Source organism: Microchirus variegatus (assembly GCF_963457635.1).
Source record: "Microchirus variegatus genome assembly, chromosome: 1".
Lineage (NCBI taxonomy): Eukaryota > Metazoa > Chordata > Actinopteri > Pleuronectiformes > Soleidae > Microchirus > Microchirus variegatus.
This window is the reverse complement of record NC_139802.1, coordinates 32,662,413-32,688,077: the sequence shown is the minus strand read 5'-3', so window position 1 is coordinate 32,688,077 and position 25,665 is coordinate 32,662,413. Positions and strand designations below refer to the sequence as shown.

Genomic DNA, 25,665 nt, shown 5'->3' with positions numbered 1-25,665 from the left:
GGCGGCGTTTGGAAGAACAACATGTTGTTAACGATGCGAAATTGCGTGATAAATGTGCTTCGGTGAGTGTTAAAACCAGTATGTTCGACTATTAATACGCGTATTGTGGCTAACATGTTAGCTTAGCTAAGTTTTGGGTAACTTTATTCCAGGCGACTTTAAGGGACCGTCGTCAAAGTTGCAGGCGCCTACAGAGAGAGTGCAGTGTGCGGTCATTCCTTCACTGTGCCACTTTAAGTGAAACGGGGAGCCTTGAAACCTCCGTGTTTGTATCTTGAAAATTGCGAGCGGAGTCGAGCACCATATTGAATCAAAGTTGCCAACTCCTTGACAAATGTTTAGTAACTTTTGGGCTTCGAAGTTGAGCGGGCAGCCGAGTGGACGACGACGACAGCCGGAGAGTAATGGACGCGCTGTAGGCGAACTGTTGCGATGTTTCCCGAGGCGCTTCGACTCCGCTTTTCTTCATGTTAAGTTGTTTTAATGCGGCGCCGAGTGAGCGAGCAGTGTCTAACTTTAAAGTGTAAGGTCAGCACTCTGGACCAGACCTGGATGTGATGGACAATCCGTCCTCAGTGATCACACAAGTCAGCCGGGATGAAGAGGGCAACAAAGCCGCATCAGAGCGGGGTGAGTGACTTTATTTATTTATTTTTTTATCCCGCACTTTATGTCAGAGAAACAAACAAACAAACACTAAAGTTTGCAGCTCAGCGGCAACAACTTTGAACTAAAGCGGGGGTGAAATATAGGAACTACAGTCTGCTTCACAACAACAATATGAACACAACAACAACAACACGAGCAGCGGTTTAATAAAAAGTGACGTGAAAACAACACACTGTCACTTTTCTGTGCTCTGCATTTACAGTATGGCTGCTGCGCTGCGGCCCTTTGGCCTGTGATGAAAGTGGAGGAAGTGACGCACTTGTGCACCATGTACACAGCTACACTCTTCTAATAAAAGCACAACAACCTTTAAAATACCCCTAAACTGCTGTGGTGGTGATCTCATATGCCAACAGTCATCAAGTAAAGAAAACATGGCTGCATTTGTTATCTTAAAAATATAATGCCACACTTTTAATTCTGTGAAAACCTTCATATACTTGCCATCAGTGTCATAACTTATATATATGTATATTAACCCTTTAAGGTACGCACCAATAAAAAAGCAAAAGCATTTTTTTTATTATATTATTTTATTTACTTATGATAACAATAACGTGAAATTAGACCCTACAGTATTACAGATACAGGTCTCTACCAAACGGTTGAGACGTCTGTTCATAATAAAACTGGTTTGCATAATTCATAAAGTACAACATTCAGAACAAGTCACATTAAGTGTTAGTGAGTTCAGCTTGATGCATTTTTCAATGAGATATAGTGACTTAAAGTGTATAATGAAAATGAAAATGTATAAAGTAACTTTAAAAAATTGTCAAATCCCATCAGTGTTAGCTTTGATTGTAGTCAAGTGCTGCAATGAGTAATTAATCACCAAATTTATCGCCTACATATTATAACAAGCTCTCTGATTTTTCAGCTTTTTTAATAGTGTAATAATGGTTAAGATACATTTTAAGACATTTGACAATGTTGTTGTAAGTTTATCAACAGTTTGATTTGGACATTTTGTTTGGATCGAACAACTAATTGATTATAAAGGTTTACCTTTCAAAAATAAAATCATATAAAGTTTTGTTTAGCTAAGAACTTTGACAGTTGCTTTGGTTTTGTTTATTGTTTTATCATTTCCTCCCAAAATGGCAGCCGATCAAACGTTTCGTTTAGACTTGTATAGAAGTTGGAACAATCATTAACGGAAGAATTCCAGTGCTTTTGTCATAAAAGCAAGTTGTTGGAATGGAAATTTAATGCATTTATTGCAGTGCTGCTCACCGCCTCGGTCAATGTTAGCAGCTAAACCCAAAAGGGGAAGGATACTGACACTGTATTCACACTGTATTTATAATATCATGCAGGCCTTCTGTAATCTATCTTTTCTTTCTATTCACACACAACGTATTGTACACACACACACACACACACACACACACACACACACACACACACACACACACACACACACACACACACACACACACACACACACACACGACAACAACAAAATTGAATATTCAAAAACAAACAAACACACAAAACAAAACACAAACTAGACCACGATGACGGATGAATTCAACTACACTTTTACAAGCTTCCTCTTAAATAAGGGCAACAGCAATGTCTTGATTGTAAAAAAAATAAACAAAAATAGTTTCGAGATCATTTTCCCACACGTTCGATGAATGACCTGCATTTTTAGAGCTCTCGAAACTAAATCATTTTGTCCTGTGAGATTCTGATTATCTCTGTGAAACCTCTTTTTGTGTCAGCTGTGTGTAGATTCCATGACGCTGCTACTGCACACAAACCAGTGACATACGCTCACTGTGTGTGTGTGTGTGCAGGTTACTGAATAATCAGGGGACCTTGTTGTCTGTTGTCGTCCCTGAGAAAAAGCAGCAGGAGATTTGCTGTCACTTCCCCGTCCGACATTGGAATGATACTGACCGTGTTTTTAGGAATTTGAAGAATAAGCATGATGTATGTGAGCAGATGATCGGAGTTCTGTGGTGTCAGCTGACCTTCGAGCACAGTGTTTTGTAGTCGTCTAATCTGTTGCGTAACCTCGTCCCCACAGATTTAAAGGGTGTTTATTCATGGTGACCAACAGCCTCAGACTGTGTGTGTGCTCTGTTGTGCCTGAAGTGAACAGGGCTTGGTCAATGCCATTAAATGAAAACAAAGTTGTTTAAGTTGTGGTTTTATTGTTGTGTCGGGGCTGCATTACCACAGTTTTTGTTATTGAGTCTTCTGCAGTAAGATGATTTTAGGACTGAATTGAAGCAGTAAGAGTGAAAATTTCTAATGATCAGGGGTGGGGGTTTTTGTGGAGTGTTTCTCAAGAACTACACAATCCATTTTTGTGGAACTTTGTTTGAGGTTGAGGCATGACCTAAGGTTTTTCTTCTAACCCAAGGGAGGCAAGGTTCGCTCAACTGTCACTAACCAAAACCACCAATTAGTCTTTTTTTTTTACTGGGAAATTTTATTGACGCATCAAAGTCCACTTTTCCTAATTAAAAGTCTTAAAATAGTTTAATCCTTGAAGGCATGAATACCTTTTTTCATTATTCTTTAGGTGCATTTGGAGTTAATTAGAGAGAGAGAAAGCAATAAGAAGAAGATTCTTATTTTGTCGTGCGTTTGTAGAAGCCACGGAAATAATCCAGATTTTACGGCCCGACTGAAGGTCGTGCAGGAGTCGTAGAGGACGAGGAGGACTGGATGTCGGGCTTTACTATGAACTGATAAGGCATCTGATTACCCCATTTTGAACGTGAGCATCATGCTGTGATAAAATGTGGACTGAATAAATCATTATCGGCAGGACAGGAGACGACATGTTGAGGCTTTCTGCCGCATTTAGAAAACGGCTGATGCTGCGTTTAATCCTTCATAATTTGACAGATTTCATTTCAAGTACAGTTCGTATTTGCATAATGAACTTGCAACGCACTCGGTGCGTTTACATGCATGTTAAAAGTCCAATTTTAGTCGGACAAAGACAATCATTTTGGTTTTCTTCATTTAAACACATTAGTCCGACTAAAATCGTGCCTCTTAGTCAGACTAACATACCTGGATAATGTGATTCATAGTCTGATTACTCCTGGAGTCTTAATTTCTTTCTTTCTGTGATTGTAAACATTGTAATGTATACTTCTAATACAAATACCTACACAAATATACCTCAATGTTCCCTTTTCCGGCTGTTGTGATTGTCCACTCAGGCGGTCAGTTTGTCTTATTTTACTGATGGATTGAAGTGGATCTAAGGCCAAACTCTACTCACAGTGACCTCTGCTGGACTATGTAGTAACTATTTTAAACCATCTGATGCTCTTCCAAGCTGTATATTTAGAAATGAAACAGGGTTTGAATGGATTTGAAGTCCTCATATGTAAACAACTGTATAATTAATTTTATATAGAAATAGTTTAGTTTTCATAGCCATAGAATAAGTCTTTTAGATGTGCTTTAGGAGCCAGTTCATGTTTTGCATTTCAATGTGGAAGCATATTATGCAAATGAAGAAGAATATCCCTTTCATCATACACATCAGAACCTTTTTACCTTGTTTTAACATGAATTAGTCCATCAAAAAAGTACCCACTGGATGGGATTTCAAATTCATTAATTCAGTAAGTGACATACAGGATTTCCATATGGCGATGATTCAGGTATAAGATCAGTCAGTTGATATACAATATGTATTATAATAATACACTAATTCCTTCGATGCCTTTTCTTACCATGTCATCCACAAACCATATAGAATGGCCCTTTTTATAAGTCAATGCTTGTTCTGTGTTTTGCACAATACACTGGAAAAGGCAACAGATGAAGCTAAAATGAAAACCTAATCATAGCATCTCTGACTGCTCCACTGCTACACGATGGCAAGCAGCTTCCTCCACTGATACCCGCCTGTTTCCTCTTCCTGTTTTTTGGCCTGAGCGCACCAGAGGCCAGTGGAGGGTCAGGCTGGGTTTGAATCCACAAATGGCGCATGCTGGAGCAGCGGAGAGCGAATGAAAAGAGGCGTGAGAGACGGATGAGGGGGGTGGGGGTTGTTTGCCGTATTTGTGCGTTTGTAAAACAGTCACGTCCGGACGGACGGGGAGAGGGAGCGCAGTAAATAAAGAGACGGAAAACAAAGTCCACAAAAGTGTGGACCAGCGTTAATTAGAGGTTTGTGAGAGCAGAAATAAAGATAAACAGCATTTTTTTCCCCTTTTCTATAACTTGATAATTGATCTTTAAGCTAAAAATAAATCCCCAAACATTTACCTTCAGTTGATGAGGTCATATATTGCCATTGCTTCCACTTAGTATTTAGTTCTACGCACTGACCTCAAAGGATAGAAATTAAAGACGGAAAATGTGTAAATCAAGTTTTCCCTTTATAGTTAAAATGTTATACTAAAAATGATTTCTGTTACAGGTGTATACCTATCCTTTTTGTCCTCGTACTCAAAAACTCATCCCCACATGTATACTATACAGTGTTGCTACGTGTATAGTATACACAAGTGTACTGCCGATGCATGCATTTCTCATTTTATTTTTTTGAACGGTCATGTGACATGACTATAAACGTATGCGCTGCACATGGTTAAAGTAAACTATTGCAGAGGTATTTTACGACACATTTTTCTCCTTTTCATTTACTTGTTAAAAGATTGCTATATGTTTTAGCCTGAAATAAGATCATGTATTCTGTATTTTTAGTCGGATTTTCAGCTGTCATTGAATTGTACTTTTTAAGAAACAAATGAACAATTCAAAAACAATTTGTAAATAACCTCCTTTTCCTCTGCAGGCTCTTCTCCCTCTCTGTCCTCTAAGAAGCCCAGGAGTGGAGGCCTCTTCTCCAGCCTGTTCTGCTGCCTGTGTCGGGACCAGCCCGAGCCTGCGCCAGTCAACAACAACGCCCCTCTGCTGGTCGAAGAGAATGGAACTGTTTCCAAGGTGTGTTTTCCTCCATCTCATTGGTGGCCTTAAGATTAAACGTGCTAATTTGGCTCAAATATCCCATTGGATGGGACGGCTGACTGATTAGATAGTGTGGGTCAAAGGATTACATCACTGTGGCCTCGTAAACCCAATGTCTCAGGATTAATTTACTTTAAAAGGTCAGTTTATAGATGAAGCATTAATTTTACCGTTGGATACCAGATTTTAGCACGTGTGATACAACAAATCTACACCAGCTTAAATCTATGAGATCATAGCAATCATGTTCTCCCCTTAACCTCATAGGAAGATCAAATTTTTTCTGGCTTTAGACTGAAGTTAGTAAACCTCTCACTCTCCAGCACCAAAGTTCATTCAGAAGTTTTGAAGAAATTACATAAAAAATTGTAAAAACCCCAAATCACAAAATAACACATTTGAACTTGCAGCAGTGGATCAACAACACTTGTGTGGCATGATTTAAAATGGCTTGTTTTCTCTATGGGTTTTGGTGTAGTAGTGGGAGTGAAAGTGATCTTCAGTTTCCAGCTAGAAAAGTAGAAATGTCAACTGTCAATACCTCATAAAACCACACTTTATTTTAATAAGCACATATAAGGAACCTTTTTTTCCGATTTGGATCATCTCCAACCTCCATTCCACCTCCAGAGAAGAACTTTTGCAAAAGTCAGTCGCCAATTATTACAAAAATACTTTGACTGAATTACTTTCAAATGTTATTCCACCTGTTATTCTGGCTGTTCGTATATGTTCTGTTGTTGTGAAGGTGGTATCTCAAGAATGCTGCAAGGGAACTACGTACATAACACCTGGCCCAAAGAAAAACACAAAAAACAGTTTAAGGATGCAGACAATCATACATACACTTATTATGATTATAATAGCTATTTCAAAATATTCTTTCATTACTATGAATGTGATAAATGTGTTGTATTTAGATCCAGGTGAAGCCATTGTTGCCTCCAGTGAAGTCAAAAGACTCTGGAAAGATCTGTGTGGTCATAGATCTGGACGAGACGTTAGTCCACAGCTCTTTTAAGGTAAGACTGCTAAGACTCTCTTCCTCGTGTCAGTCCCCCGTGATCATATTTCCTTATCGGGTTAATTATGTTGATCTATAATAAACATTCGTTGTGGTTAGCGGCTGTGCTGGTGACATTTCTCTCATTGCTGGCAAATGCATAATGTGAACTATCTGGTTCTTAGAGTAAACAGTGGCTCCACCATGTACAGTAGTACGCACAGACACTGTTCATCTCTACCTGCAGCAAAACCACACACTTTCACAGTCCTCAATCTTCATTATTATTATTTATATATTTTTTTATCTTTCAGCCTGTGAACAATGCCGATTTCATCATTCCAGTGGAAATTGATGGAACAGTACACCAGGTAATGTCGCGTCTTCACTTTTCCCCACTCGATTGACTCCACAGTGTTGCCCTGATGAGCGTGTAAAGGTTAAAGAGAGGAACTGGACGACGTGAACCATGGGTTTGGGCCTGATTCAAGTAATCCAGGATAGGTTTGTTCAGACAAGCACAGCCTATTCCGGATGACTTGGTTCAGGAACGCTGCCCTCAGTCTCCCAACACTGCAGGAATCAACAAGAACGTGTCTTGTTGTTGTTGTTGTTGTTGTTGTTGTTGTTGTTGTTGTTGTTTTTTGACCCATAAGTAACATCCACTCGATTTTATTTCACTTATCATTGGTTTAAACATTATATCAACCATCGGTGGAACATGTGCCGTGTCCTCTGGGCATGTGCAGAAACACGTTTGCGTTGGCCGGATCTGACGACTGCTGTGTCTCGCCAGGTGTACGTTCTGAAGCGGCCCCACGTCGACGAGTTCCTGAAGAGGATGGGAGAGCTGTTTGAGTGCGTCCTGTTCACCGCCAGCTTAGCCAAGGTTTGCACTTGCACAGTATACACGCCAATGCACCGTAGTTGAGGAAAACTAAGCTAAGAACTGAGAGCAGCTTTAGCACAGTTCTGTTGGATGTGTCGTTTTTCCTGTTGTGCCTCTTGTCGTCTTGATTCTGAATAAGTGTGGAGAGAAGGGAGTTACTGTACAGTATGTCTGCTGTCTCACACTCCAGCTGTCACTGCTACTCACACGGACACACAACTTCCTCATTGTCTGTGTTATTTTATAGACCTAAAACCAGTTTGGCTAATTATGTCAGAGCCAGAGAGTGAGCGCACAGAGGAAAGGGTTCATGGAAGTTTTGGAACTGCAAAAAAATCTGATTATTAAAGGGCCCATATTGTGCAAAATCTACTTTTTAATCATTTTAGTACTTATATTTGGGACTCAGGGGGCCATACCAGTCCCCAAAATGTGAAAAAACAAGACTCAGTCATGTTTTAGTGGTTCCACTTAGTCTAAGTATAGGCGATAAAACATGCGATGTTTAAACCTCCCTCGGAATGGCGACATATCGAGCATTTCACCGTGAATGTTGGCACCCCGCCAGGCAGAGTACTTCACATCTCCACCGTAGCTCCCCTTGTCCCTGTGAAATACGTGAGTGCAGGTGAGGGAGGAAGAGTGGCTGCACAGCGGAGCACAGTGTTTTACACAAACTTCTAGCCTCAGAGGACTTGTTTGTCCAGTGGATATATTTTATTTATGAAAAAAATGTTCACAAGCTTCACAAGCCCTTTGTTGTTGATCGTGTGTGTAAATTCCTATGCTAGAAAAACACCTTGAACGCACCAGTTACGTGCCTGCAGTTAGCGAGTGACGTGTGGTTCAATAATATGAAGAGCACGTGTTTGAAAGCACTGCAGAAAGATGTAGATGTTGTCATACATTTCTTCTCAACCAAAGGCTTCCTTTCTGTCATGTTTCCACGTTCTCTCCTCATTATTGATCCACACACGTCACTTGCAGCTGGTGCATTCAAGGTGTTTTTCTAGCATAGGAATTTACATACACACCGCACAGCGTAGCGCATTAATCGTTTTTCTTCGATTCTAATGTTTTTATGATCGCGAGAAGCCAAAATCGTGGTCACTCTATGCATTAGGGTGAAACGCAGTAACAACGGGTAAACGGACATTACTATGGGGTATATGGAGCGGGGGTTGTGACGACGGTGCATGACAATAGGTGATAAGTGGTGACAGTATGGCTGTGGATAGTAAATTAGATCGACACTCCCCTGGAAGCAGTGGATGTGTGTTTAACTGGGTCTCATTCACATGTAAATGACCAGGCACAAAACCGAGCATTCTGAAAAGGGCTGTTTTGGCAGAGTTATTGAACTGCTATTGTGCTTCATCCTTATGATATTTTGACTAAAGCATGACACAGACATGTTCATTAGGGCATCAGGAACTAGTTTAACTTGGGTTAATAGGGTATAAGATGGGCTCTTTAAGAAACGGAGGCAGGAATAAATTATAAGAGTGCGGTTACACATTCTTTTTTTTCCTAGCTTCATTCATCTACTGAAAAATACTGACAACAAAACTAGATCTTAGAACTAGAACTAGAGATTTTATGGACCAAACCATTAATCGATTACGAAAATAATCCTTAGTTAGAATAGGGGAAAGGCGGCGGGGTCACAGATGGACAGATCGGCAGTCCATGGTTACCAGTCTAGGTGTTACAGTAATGACAAGGCGTTATTAGTATTCTTATTTTCTTTGTATTGACAGTACGCAGACCCTGTGTCTGATCTCCTGGACAAATGGGGCGCCTTCCGTTGTCGCCTCTTCCGAGAGTCCTGCGTCTTCCACAGAGGCAATTACGTTAAGGACCTGAGCCGCCTGGGTCGCGACCTGAACAAGGTCATCATCGTGGACAACTCCCCGGCCTCCTACATCTTCCACCCCGACAATGCAGTCAGTGTCCTGTCGCTCACTTTGTTGTGTTTTTGTTTAAATTAAACGACAAAAAGAAGCAGAGGGTGAAACAGTTCCTTTTGTTTTTTTCCTTCAGGTGCCTGTGGCCTCGTGGTTCGACGACATGTCCGACACCGAGCTGCTCGACCTGATCCCGTTCTTCGAGAGGCTGAGCAAAGTGGACGACGTCTACACGGTCCTCAAGCACCAAGGCGCGGCGAGCTAACGGCGCTTCCGCCTCCTGTCGGCCAACCCGGTGTCACTGCCAGCCACAACTCGGCTCCACCTCCTCCCGTGTTAAAACGACAAAAAAAAACAAAAAAAAACAACTTCTGTCTGGGAGTCTTTGGCTGCCACCTGCTGGCCAGACAGAAAAATGACCACGTTAACAACCCAACCCCTACATGAAGCAGCTTATGTGCGTGAATGGATGAATGAATGTCTGCTGTGTCACTGAACTTCATAAAGTTCAACTTTTGAACATAAAAAAACAATAATCCATGAGGATTATTATGATCTTCCAACATCAAGGAAATACCCTCATGTCAGAGAGCGAAATTACACTTTCTGCATAGGAAGAACTCTGAGAAAATGAAAAACGACCCATTCGAAAGTGGAAGGGAAAGCCTGGAATGGACTGGACGATGGCAGGATTTTTTTCTTTCCCCCTGAAACCTTGCATTAAATCGAGCGCGACACCGGCGGAGGAGCATGGATTTTTCCCGTCGCAGTATACAAATTGACGAACCGTACGCTTCCACCTGTGTTGATGTCACAGACGAGAGGACCAGGATGGTCTGCGGAAAAGTAAAATGCTGAGGCGTAATAACGGAGGCTCTGTTTTAAAGCCACACACACAAAACTTGAATTTCTCACAGCATTTTACAGACTGTGTTTGAGCAAAGTGAGTCAAGAAAGTTTTTTCTTTTTAATGAAGCGGTACACATACGCTGGAAACTATTTCAGGACTTTGTAATAAAATGTGTGTAGCAGGAAAGTGTATGTGTGCGTGTATTGGGTGGGGCCTCGAGGGGCCTTTTAAATTTGGTCGAGATTTAAAGGTCAAATCCACCCTTAACACTTCTACTCGTGACACTTCCTGGATGACCTTTATCGGACGGTGGTTTTCTGTTCGTGGCAAAAACGTTGCGATGATTCCAGCGAAGGTTAAACACCGATTTGTGTGCGTGTGAGGCTATTTTTTTAGGGTGGCGTTTTTCCTATTAGAGCCGCAACTGTAACAGATGTGGAGTTACCATAACACGGAGTCAGTGCTGCTTTGTTTTCTGTTTTAAGGAGTAGCCTGCTCTCCGGCCGGCGCCTCACACTCTCCATATGCATTGACAATACCGCGTGTTGACACTGATGAATGAAAAACGGTGGATTTTGATGCGACTCGACGGAACAGGAAAGTCCACCGTGTCGAGAGCTTATCTTGTTAATTTTCTATGTTATAACACTTTTTTTTTTTTTCAATCAAATTAGTCTGTTTCTTCTCTAAATAATTACTGATTTTAATGATTTTTCGGCCAAGGAGTCGTCTTCTCATACAGTATTTACACTCACACGTTTCTTTTTTTCTTCTTCATGCAACACTTGGGTCGCTTACCTCGTGTATTAATACATGTATGAATCAGAAACACCAGCAGCTGACTTTAAAGGAAAGCATGTCACTGCTCTCAGCACGGAAACAGGCTCATGTGTATTTTTGTTTCATCATGACGTGTCTCACTTAGGTTGATACACGTTTTATTTTTTATTCATTGACAAAGATGAGTATTTATAGGAACTTTGAGTCATTTGATAACATGCAAAACAAGTGTTGTGCCACTACGCTGGGCCCATTTGCTGATATTGTACTTCTTACACATTCAGTAGATATGTATATTTTGTTTTGCACAGTAATAAAAGCAAACAAATGTCCTTAATATATGGAATATTCACGTTACTGTACTCATGATTCAATAGATGTAACCTAATTTTTGTTGTTTTATCATACCAAATTATATATATGGACTTTATGTAATGATGTCATTTTCTTCCCCCCATAAATGCTAAATGAAAGTTGGTCTAAGTGCTGCTTTATCGAGTATTTTTTTCTTCTTCTCTGCGACTAAAAATGTGTGCCAATGCATTCATAGAGGGAAAATCTGAGAAAAAATCTCAAAATAAAAGGTCAAAGTCCATTGGAGCTTATGTAACTGTTGTGTATGAATAAGAATTTTCCATAATTTTTTTTATTATTATTATTATTTCTCAATTAGAAAAAATACAGACCAAGAACATACAAAAACAGAGCTAATTAATTAATTAATTAATTAATGAATTAATTACAAATAGAAATTTATACACCTTTTAATAATAATTTGTCATCGTTTCATTTTGCGAAAAACACATTTCAAGGTGTCGGGTCTGTTCCAGTTAGCTTAAATTTCGCTGCAACGCAACTGGTTATATGGTTCCCTCTCACACACATCTTGCAGTCATTGATGCGTCACGCAACAAACGTCTCCCATCTTTTCTTTGACCTGTGAAACTGATAGTAGTTTTAAGCGTGACCTGAAATGAAATGATGCTTTTATTGTGAAAAGGAAATGAGGATGATGTTGGAAAAAAAAGGACGGTAACAATTGTTTATTTAAAAAAAAAAGGGTAAACCAGACGATGCAACAGTTATTTCAGTAGCAGTCGTGTTTTTCGAAAGGTAACTTTTGTCTACCTCACTTTTACATGCGTTACTGTTTGCTTGCACGGGAACACATCGGCCATTTTGACCGGTCACAGCTGGGGAAGCACAGGTGTAAATAATTCCAGCCCTCACTGGTTGTCGTTAATATGAGGGTTAGTCACACCTGTACTCTTCCTGCTTCAAACATTTCAGAAAAGGCTGCTGTCATCATGCACCAAGCCAGTATGGACCCATATGACATTAGTTTTAGACAGTTGATAGTTGAAGCACGGATTTGCGGAGGAGTTTATCTTTTTTTTTTTTTGGAATGCTTCCATCGAGTAAGCTGAAGCTGGGACATTTATTCATCAAAGCCATTGGTGTTTGAGGTAGGGTTCTTCACGTTTTGCAACCAGGCTCCTATTGAGCTGTCAATCACGCTAGTGTCCACTTAATCGCCGATTTTCCTCTAAATGGGAACATTATTTACAAATTCAACACCATTTCCTATTGAAGAGCTGATTGTTTTATATCAAGTTAAAAGCAGGTTCTTTTTGCAATCAGCAGAGTTGCCCCCTAGTGGCTATTCAATATAGTCTAACTTTTCAGTGCTCATAATAACGTAATAGTTTATCAAAATAACGTGATAGTTTCTCGTTATAGCGAGAAAACAATCTTATCTTTAAATAACGTGATAGTTTCTAATTATAATGTAATAGTTTATCGAAATAACGTGATAGTTTCTCGTTATAACGAGAACATTTTATCTCGAAATAACGTGATACTTTCTCATTATAACGTAATAGTTTCTGGTTATAACATGGCAGCATTACGCTTCCATACTATTTAGCAGCACAGGTGCTATGTGCTTTTATTTGTGCCCATTGAGTAACCACTGCCCGTACGCACAGACTTATGGCCTCGCCAGAGCAGGTACTAAAAAAAAAGTACCTGGTACACGGTATTATGCTAGTGGAAACGCAACTTAACGTGGACTGTCGTTAGTTTTTCATAAGCAGTTACGGAGACCTTTTGATTGGTCACGTACAAACCTGTTTTTGTGTTGTTTTTGTGATCTGGAATGATTAGGGTTACATGGAAAATGGAGATGAAAAGAAGCATTGTCTTTCAAACTTTTACAAAATGAAGATAGTATATATTAAAGTTATTAAAAAAGCTCATAGAAACAGAGCAAAATGCTCCGAGTTAAAACCTATTATGAAGTCAGCGTCGGCTTCCTTTAAGAGGAAAAGGGATAGTGCAGAACGCTTGCTTTGAAACAGTACAGGAAAAGTCATGTTGAAGTTACAGACTTGGTGATTATGATAACGTCTCGCAGATGTTAAATGGCACAATTTGCTCATTTCATACAAAATACCTCCACTAAGTGTGGGTAGAGATGTTGGTCCTGTAGCTGACATGAAGCTGTTCACGTCTATAGATATAGATATATCTATGTATAGATACGAGCCTTGACACCGTGTGAATGAGCTACACTGCAGGCAGAGAGACTGAGGTAGTACTATAGTCCCAGAACCCAAACCCAGCGTAAAGAGTGTCCGTGAGCGTTGTGTTGAAGGTGTGCAGGTGCACGAGTGAGTCAGAGTTGACGACGAAGAAGGACAGAGTCCCTGCAGGACGGTCCACAAACACCGCGACTCTGTTAGGGCCAGTGGAGGAGGAGACGACGGGGCTGGTCGTGAGCTCGTTATCGTGATAAGCCAGGTAACTGCCGTTATTGCAGACGTGGCGCTGATTGTGTGTGACCGAAAATCCCTGAATGTCACAGCAGTACAGACCCCAGGACTGAGCGTTCCTTCCGAACCAACAGTCTTCGCCCACTCCTTTACGAGCGATTCCTCTGGAGCTCACCGATATGCAAGCGATGCCTTTCCAATCGACCTCCCAGTAGCAGCGACCGGTCAGAGCGTTGGAGCAGAGCAGCTGAGGCCGCTCGTCGAACCTCTCGGCGTGATCGGGATACCTCAGAGAGTCGTCCACAAACGTCACGGTCCTGGAGTCTTCGGACACTTGGAGGTTTGAGTTCAAAGTGTTCGTGTCAAAAGTGTGCTCAAGGAAATCTGACGGAGAGATGAGACACAACAGGTGTTGATGAAGGATTTTGGGGAACACATATTCAACATTAACTAGGTGCTTAATAACATGCATATAAGTAGCGTACTAGCCCTTTATTAGTAACTATTAATCACGTATTAACACCTTATGTAGGAAAAATCTTAATTCATGTCGTAATAGAGGTAGAATAAGGTTATGTAGAATAAGGTATTAATACGTCCTTAATAAAGGACTAGTATGCTACTTATGTATGTTAGTAAGCACCTAGTTAGTGGTGAATATGTGTTTAGATATGTAATCTAAAGTGTCACCAGAATTATTATCGTATTGTTATTATTATAGTCGTTTATCATTGTTTTCAAAATTCTAATCAACAGTCACTTACACTTCCTCAGACCTGGTCTCAACCACTGGACAGTGTCAGGCTCCAGCCTGAAAGAAGAAAAGAGTTGTGTTTGACGGATTAGAAAGTGGATTAAGTTACTTTTTTTTCCTTATATAGCTCCATATATTTAAAGCTCCCATAGACAGGAAGTTCCAATTAAAGCTGTTTTTTTGGTGCGTGTCTGCGCCATTTTTTTTTTACCTCAGAGTCTCCAGTGCACAGTGTGGACCCACGGACAGCAGCTTCATCCCAGAGTCCTCCAGGTTGTTGTTACTCAGGTCCAGGTCTCGCAGGCGACAGGACTCGGAGCTGAGGACTGAGCCCAGAGCTTCACAGCTTCTCTCCGAGAGGTTACAGCCGCTCAGACTGTAGAGACGACAGTTAAACAAGAGGACAAATGTGTGTTTTACCTGGAATTAAAGACAGATTTCACAAAATAAAGATACATTTGGACTAACCCGAGAGTCTCCAGTGCACAGTGTGGACTCTGCAGCCCAGCAGACAGCATCTCCACTCCAGAGTCCTGCAGGTCGTTGTTACTCAAGTCCAGCTCTCTCAAACTCGAGGACTCCGAGCTGAGGACTGAGGCCAGAGCTTCACAGCTTCTCTCTGAGAGGTTACAACCGCTCATTCTGGAGGGATGATGGTGAGGAATAGAAGAAGATAATTCATCTTGTTGAAAATGATGAATATGTGAAACTATCTGAACACTTACAGAGCTTTGTTGGAAGTCTTGACCACGAGCAGCAGCCTGAGAAGAGCCTCCTCTGAAGCCGAGTATTTCTTCAAGTCAAACACATCCAGGTTTTTTGCTGACGACAGTAAGATGAAAGCCAGAGCTGACCACTGACCTGGAGACAGTTTGCCCATGGAGAGACTTCCTGCGCTCAGGTACTGCTGGATCTCCTCCACGAGGGAACGATCATTCACTTCATTCAGGCAGTGGAACAGGTTGATGCTCTTCTCTGCAGAGGAGGTCTCTTCGATCTTCTTCTTGATGTACTCGATTGTTTCCCGATAGGTCCACGAGCCACTTCCTGTCTGTGTCAGCAGGCCTCGAAGGAGAGTCTGATTTGTTTCTACCGACAGACCCAAGAGGAAGCGGAGGAACAAGTCCAGGTGTCCATTAGGACTGTGTAAGGCCTCATCTACGGCGCTCTGATAGAAGTGCGTCTTTGCAGAGTTTGATTTCTCCTGCGACATCAGATTAACTCCAGAATTAACAAAGGTCAGATGCACGTGAAGAGCAGCCAAAAACTCCTGAACACTCAAATGGACGAAGCAGAACACTTTGTCCTGATACAGACCTTGCTCCTCTTTAAAGATCTGTGTGAACACTCCCGAGTACACGGAGGCTGCTGTGACGTCGATGCCGCAATCTCTCAGGTCTGATTCGTAGAAAATCAAGTTTCCTTTCTGCAGCTGCTCAAAAGCCAGTTTCCCAAGACACTGAATCATCTCCATGCTCTCTGGACTCCAGTGTGAATCTGACTCCGCTCCTCCATCGTACTTGACCACCTTCAGTTTGGACTGAACCACCAGGAAGTGGATGTACATCTCAGTCAGGGTCCTGGGAAGCTCTGCGACCGCTCTGCTCTTCAACACGTTCTCCAGAACTGTGGCCGTGATCCAGCAGAACACTGGGATGTGGCACATGATGTGGAGGCTGCGCGACATCTTTATGTGGGAGATGATCTCGCCGGCCTTCTCCTTGTTCTGAAACCTCTTCTTGAAGTACTCCTCTTTCTGTGGGTCTGTGAACCCTCTGACCTCTGTCACCACGTCAACACACTCAGCAGGGATCTGATTGGCTGCTGCGGGTCTCGTGGTTATCCAAAGACGTGCAGCGGGAAGCAGTTTCCCCCTGATGAGGTTTATCAGCAGCACGTCCACCGACGTGGACTCCGTCGCATCGGTCAGGATCTTAGCGTTGCGGAAGTCCAGAGGAAGTCGACACTCGTCCAGACCATCAAAGATTAAGACCATCTGGAAGTCTTCAAAACTCCAGATTCCTGCTTCTTTGGTTTCAGTAAAGAAGTGATGAATGAGTTTCACCAGGCTGTACTCTTCCCCCTTCAGGAGATTCAGCTCTCGGAAAGTGAACGGAAACATGAACTGTACGTCTTTGTTGGCTTTGTCTTCGGCCCAGTCTAGAGTGAACTTCTGCGTCAAAACGGTTTTCCCGATGCCTGCCACTCCCTTGGTCATCATCGTTCTGACTGGTTCCTGTCTCTCAGGTGAGGCGCGAAAGATGTCTTCTTGTTTGATGGTCGTCTCTGCGCTGCGCAGTTTCCTGGCCGCCGTTTCGATCTGTCTGACCTCGTGTTCCTCGTTGACCTCCCCGCTGCCTCCCTCTGTGATGTAGAGGTCTGTGTAGATCTGATTCAGGAGGGTTGGGTTTCCCGCTTTAGTGATGCCCTCAAACACACACTGGTACTTCCTCTTCAGGTTTGATTTAAGTTTGCCTTGACAAAGTGGAGCACGAGACCCTGAGCAAACAAACAAGACAACAAGTCATCTATAAATATGTGCAGGGTTGCGTATTGAACTTTAATACTTCAATATCACGTTTCAGAACAGGTGTTAATCTTTATTATTTATTTTCACACATAAATACAAGAGAGAATTGGCTTGTGTGTGTCTGTGTGTATATATATGTATATAGATGTGTGTATATATATATATATACATATGTATATATTATACATATTTATATACGTATATATACATACATACAAATATATATACATATATAATGTATGTATGTATATATGTGTCTGTATACATGTGTATATATGTGTGTGTATATGTACTATGAATTAGAATTAAGAAAACACATGTATCTCATTCAATATACAAAGGAACAAATTTGAAAAATGTGTATGTCAAAAAATCTTGCCCATATATTATAGTATGTTAAAAATTTACAGATTTAACTATAATATGACAGGAAACAAAAAGAGTTTGTCATCAATCAAATTATTAATATTTATTTATTATCAGCAGCAGTGAGCCAATTAGAATGCAGCATGCTGAATTTTATTATCTTTCTTTATTTGATCATTTAATGTCTCTAAAACATAAAAGTAAGTTTCTGCATGACAAGAACTCTTTCATGAAATCCTCCTACCACTCTCCAGACAGTCCGCCAGCTCCTTCTGCTTCATCGTCCTCAAGAAGTCCAGTGTGATCTTCAGAAACGCCTCTCTGCTGCTCCTCCCGTGTTCACTGTCAAGCACCTCCTCATCCTCGCCCCCGATGCATCCTGGGTCACGCAGACTCAGCACCTTCTTCATCTTCTTTAGCTCTCTCTTCACAAAAGCAACCATGTTGTCTTCCAGCATCTGGAGCGGAACAACAAAACGATGGAGCCAAAGCATCAGACACCACTCTGATGGTTCACTGAAAGAGCAGCATGGAGGTTATTGTGAGCAGGACGCGGTACAGACCATAAACACAGAGTCCAGCTGTGTTTGAGGCTGCTGGGCAGACTGACCACTGGGAACCTCTGCGGACCCCGACTCAAATCTGTGGAGGAACCACTGGGAATAAGTGTCTCAAACACAGCTCGGGCAAGCAAAACCGAGCATGTGTGAAAACTAAAGCTGGGCACACGCTGAATGAGTTTAGAATGTGTGTTGTTTAATTCCAATTTAAGCTGTAATCTGTTTCAATCTGTCAAATTTGAAGTCAAAAACCACAACCCATGTGCTCAGCAGCAGCAAATAATGAGCTAATAACAGTGGCTGTTTCTCTCTAATGACAAACACACCACAGGCAGGAGATAAAGAAACAGTAAAATAAGACGACTGAAATGATTTCTCTGTCATTTTTTGGGAGAACCATAGAAAATTTGGGAAAAGATCCAGATAAATCTTTAAAATGGCAAGAATGGGCAATAACCTTGATGGAGGTATTTTCCTCTTGGTTTAAATACAAAAATATTTCAGGAAATTATAGATATTATACTGAAACTCAACTAAAATTGCAATACTTACTTTGTCGTCCTATTAGCAAAGAATATTGGTGGCTCCATAGATTGGTCACTGTTTGAGGAGACACAGCTGGGTTCAGGTTTAGGTTTCGTCCTGTAAAAGGCAGTCACAGTGAAAATCAGTTCCTCTGTCTACAACCTCAGTGCTCAACTCACCATCTGTGACAAAAACACTGGTTGCATTCAAAATTAAGTCAGAACTTACTTCTTTTTAGCGAAGAATATTGGTGGCTCCATAGATTGGTCACTGTTTGAGGACACACAGCTGGGTTCATGTGCCAGTCTAATCCTGAAAAGACAGACAGTGCTCACCTCAACCATTGTTTTCAAAACATACACATCTATTTGTTGAGTAAGGCTTAGATTTGTTCATCGTAGCATCCATCCATTAGCCTCAGATTCCCCAATAAATGATACGTAAATAAACGTGGTCACTGCTTACTTCTTTTTAGCAAAGAATATTGGCGGCTCCATTGATTCGTCACTGTTTGTGGACACACAGCTGGGTTCAGGTTCAGGTTTAGGTCCAGATACAGACGATTCTGGTGTCAGACCAGTCCTGAAAAGGCAGTCACAGTGAAAGTCGGTTCCTCTGTCAACAACCTTAGTGCTCAACTCACCCTCTGTGACAAAGGTTACGATTGTCTGTGTGTTACTTCAGACTGGTTACATGGACTTACTTATTTTTAGCAAAGAATATTGGTGGCTCCATAGATTGGTCACTGTTTGAGGACACACAGTTGGGTTCAGGTTTAAGAGAGAAAGACACAAAGCACTCTGGTCTCGTATGACTCCTACAGAGAAAAAGACAGAGGGACGTTAATTTTCTCCATCTACAACCTAAGCGCTGATTTTGAGTTGTGGACAGATTCCATTTCACCTCTGTGCTTTGGTCTGGCTCTCGTGTTCCCCACACAGAGCAGGTTCAGAGGCAGGAACTCCGTCCTCGCTCTGATTCATCATCCCGAGATGATCAACTCACACACATACTCTGCGTACATTCACCTGTGGATAGCACATCCCAGTATAAATCATCCTTTCATCCAAAAGCTCTGCAACATGAAATCAGTGCAAAACAATAGGGCTGAACAATCGATGCTTTCCAATCATGATAGGAAACGATACATTTAGCAAATCACTGCAGTTCACTTCCATTTGTTATTGTATAATAAGTTCTCGTTCTTGCATTAGAGTATAAATAGTAGTTAACATTTAAAATAAGACTTAGTGGCATCTTAAATAATTATTACACTGTCATTAGCTGGTTCCCTAAGAACTAAGGTTGGCCTTCTTTGTTTTTGTTAACATTGTTATCTTACACTTAAACATGAAACATACGCAAACAGAAACATGACTATGGAGGACCAGACCTGACGTAACAATAAATAAACAAATAAACAAATTAATAAATACATTCATAAATAAATAATAAAATTAATTAATTAATGCGTTAATAAATACATGATTTACGTTTATGTTCACCTACATCTATTTATTTGTTGATGTATTTATTATTACGTCAGGGTTTGTCCTCCATACATGCAGCTGAAGACAGCCACCTCTGTAAAGCAACCCTTTCCAAAAGTCTTATTCTAAGGGTAAGAAAACAAAACAAAACAAAAACACTGACACAAAGTGGGTAATATATTTAAATATCTGTCAATAAACCCTCCTGTCAATAGGCCAGTTACACACTGGTCCTTTAAAGGCCAGACTTGGCTAGCCTATAATGACATTTCAGGCCTAGTTTGTTAAAATGAGTTGTGTTTCATTGGTTTAGACACGAAACATTATATTGTTTTAAGTTTGTAATATAATAACATAAGCATTCATTTGAATGCAGAGTTATAACTTATTATGGACCATATTATGCGCAAAAACAGCCCCTCTAAAGAGTGTCACAGCTCCTCTCCAGCGGCAGTCCGGTCAGGCTCAATCCGCGTTTAATGGCTCAGACAGCGGCTCAACTCTGACACTTCCCCGGGCGGTATGTGACAGGAGCCACGGTCCTACTGCTGCTACCCCCAAATACTCTCACAACATGGCGGATATAATGGATTTAATGTCGGCTAACGTGGTCAGTTCACCTGTTGACCTTCCACTTATAACACAACAATACATTAATAACACCACAAAAAACATTCATTAAGACAAATACCTCTGCGCCAAAGCATCCGTTCGTAAACACGAGGAAGTGACATAAACCTCGCATTCCTCGCTGTAAAAGAACGTGTCAATGGAGAGGGGAATGGCCATAGGGAATGGCTGCAGCAAACAACAAAATTACGAAGTCCTGCAGTTTGCAGGTGTCGTAAATGCAGCACGTTTCATAGAAGTCCGAAATCCCCACTGTCCTGAAAGACGCACGATGAAAAAACTTGATGTGGGCGGGGTTGGATGATGTATTACACCCATGGGCACGACACAGTAAAAAAAAAAAAAAGGAAGTATAATGTAAACACTGCAAAAACACAAGGCAGTGAGGCACTACACTGTAAAAAATATATAAGGGAAGAAAGTAAACACTAAAGCCCATGTTCCCGGCTCGCCTCACTTCGGCACGGCACGGTGGTGTTTCTAACTTGAGACAAACTTTGTAAATGAGGTGGCAATGTTCGAATTTACCAATGGATATGGAAAGAGGAGGACGAGGCAGCTTGGTATTGCAGGTCCTCGACTCCCCAGCAGATAGAGGACGCTCTCCGGAGTTTCCGACGCTCTTGTCGGCCGTCGTTGACTGTTTACATCCGACAGGAAGTCTCACATCGGCTGCTTCGTGATTTTTTTTCTCTCTCTCCGTGTTGCTTCGCATTTTCTTAATTTTTAAGGTAATAACAAATCACTTCAGCCACTTTTAACCAGCTGTGATTCACGGAGATGGAGGAATACCAAAACGGCAACGAGGTTTGTCCTTGAATCCTTTTATTTGTTATTATTTTCCATTTATCGGGGTGGTGAGTGATAGCCACTCCCTCACAGTAGCGTTAACCTATGCTATTGTACGACCAGACTCGTATTTTCTATTATTTATGCTAGCACATAAGCAGCGTATGGTGCTTATATTAGTTGTGGAATTGAAATGTATTTATTAACTAACGTTAATATTCTGCTGCGTCTACAGTAGTTAAGTGTTATTACTTGTAATGTCTATCAATACTTTATAACATTTTATAGCTAGTATGTGTATGTACCTAGTCTTGTACAAAGTATTTAAAAGTCGAAGTCACTTTTTATAATATTACTGTAGTAAATGTCTTAAAGTATATCAGGTTTACTGTACTTGAGTATCAGAAGTAATTTTCTGACATGAAAAAGTAATATATATATATATTTATTATCATTTTTTTTACTTATATATATATATATATATATATATATATATAAAAAAGTATAGATATGTTAATTTTGTACTTTAGTATAGTCAGGTGATATTTTTACTTTGTTACATTACAGCACTCTATGTACTGCAAATGTCTTGAATAATTATATTTGTTAAAATGAACATTTCATGTATCCACAGTTTTTTCTGGCACATCACTTTCTCCATTTATTTGTTGTCATTATAGATCTTTTAGTCTTTTACTTTATTGTAGATCTTCACTGATAAATTATGACTCCACAATTACAAATAATTGAAATTGAATCACGACTAGTCCTAATTCCAGGGGAACTGAAGGTATTGAGCATGAATTTGTAGAAAAATTAAAAAGCAGTTTATAGATATAGGATATCCGAAAATGTTATTTTGACTAGTAAGAATTTAATTGACTGTGTGTAGTACGTATCTGTATCTAATTGATAACTCACTGTTTTTTGTACAAATGTGTGTGTGACATTTTATAAAATGGTGCACTAACTCATAATGTGTGATTTTCAGGGCTCCTTCAACGCTGAAGAGACTGAAAACGTTGTCAAAGAGGTACATGTTTCACCATGGACACCACATTTTTCCACTCTGTTGGACTGTACCAACGACTTCCTAATGTTTATTAAAAAAAAGAGTAAACTTATTACATTATGTGTTATATCTCTATATCTCTCATATTTTTTAAGATATTACTTCAATGCTGTATGTTAATATTGCATTTTCCGTTGTGCTTTGTTTCATCATTTTACAGTGTATCACAGTTTAGGAGCACAAACTGGACCTTTAAGCAGTTGTCTTTGAAATCCTAAGTAGATCCAGTTCATTGAAAGTGCTTGCATTTTGTGTAAGAAAGAAGTTAAGTTGATATTCAGGTAAATGTCTCCCACCGCCAATGTGCCCTTGTTTGTTCCAACACCACCTACTCTTTCATGCACCCTGACTTGTGTGATGTATGTCGAGTCGACGAGGCTTACGTAGAACAAACATTGAGTCTTAATTACTAGCGGCGTGCTCTCCAATGTTGACAAGAGATTCCGTGCAGAAAAATTAGCGAGTAACATTAAGCAAGAGAGAACAAATTATGTCATGTCTAGGAAATGCAAACTCCAGACTGGCTCTGCCCATGATCCCACTTCGTCAGATGCAGAGCTTGCTGCAAATCAATGGGCGAAGTGACTCTTACAAGTTGTCCTCCCATCTTAAGCCATGTCAGCACATTCGGTCTTTGAATGTGAGGGAATTGGTCCTGGAAAGTCCTTGAATATGTCAACCAAGGTGTAGGAACCTTGTTCAATGTAATTACTTTTGAAAGCAAATTAAACAAAGCTGTTTTTCTTCCTCTTCTTCTTCACTTTTTTTTTAAAGATATTAGGAGGAATCAGTTGACAACATTTCACTGGTGCTGCTGTGTTCAGGTTTTTTTTTTTATCAGTGGTGTTCAGGACAGTGTTTGCTCTGTATTCTCGTGTCCTCAGGGTTTAACAGCAGCATCTCCAGTGACTTCCACATGACTGTAAACCTCTGCAACACTGTGTGTTTGTGTGTGTGTGTGTTTGTCTCAGTGCATCGAGAACATGGTTGGCGGTGAAGACTACGGTCAGAGTCAGGTGAACAAATGGACTGCTGGTATTGTGGAGCGCTGCCTCACACAGCTGGTCAAACAGGGGAAACCATACAAGTACATTGGTATGAATGTATTTGTGCTTGTTTTAGTAGTTTTTCATCAATAGTTTTTCATCATAAAATCAAACACAGACAAGAAAATGGAATTGGTACTGTGTGGAGCTTCTGTCATCTGTTAAATTCAAACATTATTTGTTCTTGTGGCTCAGAAAATAAATAAAATCAAATAGAAGAAATATGAATATAACACTAAATGTCATAAAAATGATCTATTTCCTTGTCTGTCTGGATAGTGACGTGCGCTGTGATGCAGAAAACAGGAGCAGGACTTCACACGGCCAACTCCTGTTACTGGGACACTGCCATGGACGGTAAAGAGGAATTCCTCTGCTTGATAGAGATTTACACTGCAGGAAACTAATAAGTGACACCTGACTCTATTTCTCAAGGTCCGGTGTATAAGAATGAGTTCTTTTATATAGAATATATATATTTGTATCATAGGCACATGCTTTAAAACCTAAAATTTGGACTGCTGAAGAATCATGACCACCATAAACCATTTTCTTTAACTGAAGTACTGCACATATATAAGGCTAAGATAACCAAAATATATTTATTTTTCTAGTGACACACTTTCTGCCAATTAACCTTAAATATTACACACTGGTCCATTAATCCTCCATGTCCTCTGCAAACTATGTTTGACTGTGTCGGTGTCTGTTTTTAAATGAATTCACTTTCCAAAGTGCTTTAGTATTTTTTGTTGTTAATGATTTGTTGCCCACCGCCTACCAACAACGTCTTGATTTGCAAGAAAACCACGTCTCATTAGTCTCCTGACATGTGTCTCTGTAGGGAGCTGTACTGTGAGATGGGAGAACCGCACCATGTACTGTGTGGTCAGTGTGTTCGCCGTCGCTGTCGCATAGGACACATACGCACAGAAATGCAGATGACCGAAAACAGCCACCAACACCTGAAGAAGAATGCAGTGTGTCCCTGTGAACAGCAGGGGGACACCAAGTGCCACATCCACACAGCGCTTGTGTAGACCTGAGGAACAGAGACAAAAAAAAAACCTGGATTTTCTTCAGATCTTTCAGCCCTCAGATTCAATGAACATCTAATCAATGTATTTATATTCTCACATATCGCTGCATTGTAATCTCTATTTATTACAGAAGGCTGTGATTATGTTCCCTATTTTCTGTTACACACATTGTGTCAGAGAGAGATAAAGCACTTTTGTACGTGGAGCTGTTTGCTGCAAGAAAACAAACAATAAATGAAAAACCATAATTTCTTGTGTTCAAATAAAGGCAGATAAACAGTCAATACAGTTGTGAGTATTGTGTGTGTCTTTTTTTATGTTGTTCTGTTGAGACATTTAATGATTTCTGGTCATTTTCATGCAACTATCACTAACTGAATGTAGATTTTTATTTCTGAAAATTGCAGCAAGAAGACCCAGGTTCGAGCCTCAGTTGGAACAAGGGCTTTTGTGCATGGAGTTTGCATGTACTCCCCGTGTGTGCGTGGGTTTTCTCCAGGTTCTGCGGCTCCTGGTATGTATTAGTTATGGCCATAATATATCAATACTAAGTCAAGCCGATCTCCTGATTTGTGCATGTGCTGTCCCTCACTGACACGGTCATACAACGCAACAAACAAACAAAACTTACTGACAAGCAATTAAATATGTCATGTTCTGGCCTCAAGTCAGCAGGAAAAAAAGGTTCCACTCAAAGGATCATATTGCAATAATACTGTAGGATCTCTCTCTCAGACTCTCACAATACACCTTCCAGGGCTGTAATTGGCAGCTTTTCAAAGGAGAGGTGAATAGGGGAGTCATTGCTAGCAGTTAAATGTAATTCCCTTTTCAATTTTCGTCTTTTATTATCCACTTCCTCAGTTGTCATACTTTGGCGTTGACCAGGTCTCCTGGGTTTTGTTCTTTTTGTCTCCCTGCAGGCGTCATGCGACGCCTGAGTCCAGAAGCCCTCGTCAGGGGGCTGAGGTCAGCGTGAAGACCCCTGCATGGACACAGAGGGACACTGAGTGAAGATGTACAGATTCACCTCCA

At 40.7% G+C, this 25,665-nt stretch overlaps 3 protein-coding genes across 3 annotated transcripts; 2 read left to right on the top strand and 1 right to left on the bottom strand.

The window, feature by feature from the left end:
• The first annotated feature begins 45 nt into the window (after positions 1-45).
• On the top strand, positions 46-11,516 carry ctdsp1 (CTD (carboxy-terminal domain, RNA polymerase II, polypeptide A) small phosphatase 1). Its single transcript, XM_083892713.1, has 7 exons — positions 46-630; positions 5,453-5,601; positions 6,546-6,647; positions 6,943-6,999; positions 7,425-7,517; positions 9,278-9,463; positions 9,561-11,516. The coding sequence occupies exons 1-7, from the start codon at positions 558-560 to the stop codon at positions 9,687-9,689; spliced, it is 789 nt and encodes a 262-aa protein (XP_083748839.1). The 5' UTR covers positions 46-557; the 3' UTR covers positions 9,690-11,516.
• A 2,106-nt stretch (positions 11,517-13,622) lies between these two features.
• Positions 13,623-19,546, bottom strand: LOC310936950 (protein NLRC3-like; the record flags this gene model as incomplete). The annotated part of the gene is made up of 10 exons (XM_083901117.1): positions 13,623-14,212; positions 14,593-14,639; positions 14,794-14,958; positions 15,051-15,224; positions 15,308-17,081; positions 17,723-17,936; positions 18,042-18,120; positions 19,029-19,145; positions 19,267-19,380; positions 19,467-19,546. 10 exons carry the CDS (start codon positions 19,544-19,546, stop codon positions 13,623-13,625), a joined length of 3,354 nt encoding a protein of 1,117 aa, XP_083757243.1.
• A 1,799-nt stretch (positions 19,547-21,345) lies between these two features.
• On the top strand, positions 21,346-24,892 carry LOC310926407 (dynein light chain Tctex-type 1-like). The gene is made up of 5 exons (XM_083888528.1): positions 21,346-21,490; positions 22,464-22,505; positions 23,516-23,639; positions 23,870-23,947; positions 24,435-24,892. Exons 1-5 carry the CDS (start codon positions 21,464-21,466, stop codon positions 24,506-24,508), a joined length of 345 nt encoding a protein of 114 aa, XP_083744654.1. The 5' UTR covers positions 21,346-21,463; the 3' UTR covers positions 24,509-24,892.
• Positions 24,893-25,665: the final 773 nt, after the last annotated feature.

Bases quoted from the DNA above. Each gene is read 5' to 3' on its own strand.
- ctdsp1 (XM_083892713.1), top strand. From the start codon at position 558: ATGGACAATCCGTCCTCAGTGATCACACAAGTCAGCCGGGATGAAGAG. The intron at 6,648-6,942 runs GTAAGACTGCTA...TTTATCTTTCAG, and splicing joins TAGTCCACAGCTCTTTTAAG to CCTGTGAACAATGCCGATTT. The intron at 9,464-9,560 runs GTCAGTGTCCTG...TTTTTCCTTCAG, and splicing joins TCTTCCACCCCGACAATGCA to GTGCCTGTGGCCTCGTGGTT.
- LOC310926407 (XM_083888528.1), top strand. From the start codon at position 21,464: ATGGAGGAATACCAAAACGGCAACGAG. The intron at 23,640-23,869 runs GTATGAATGTAT...CTGTCTGGATAG, and splicing joins GAAACCATACAAGTACATTG to TGACGTGCGCTGTGATGCAG. The intron at 23,948-24,434 runs GTAAAGAGGAAT...GTGTCTCTGTAG, and splicing joins CTGGGACACTGCCATGGACG to GGAGCTGTACTGTGAGATGG.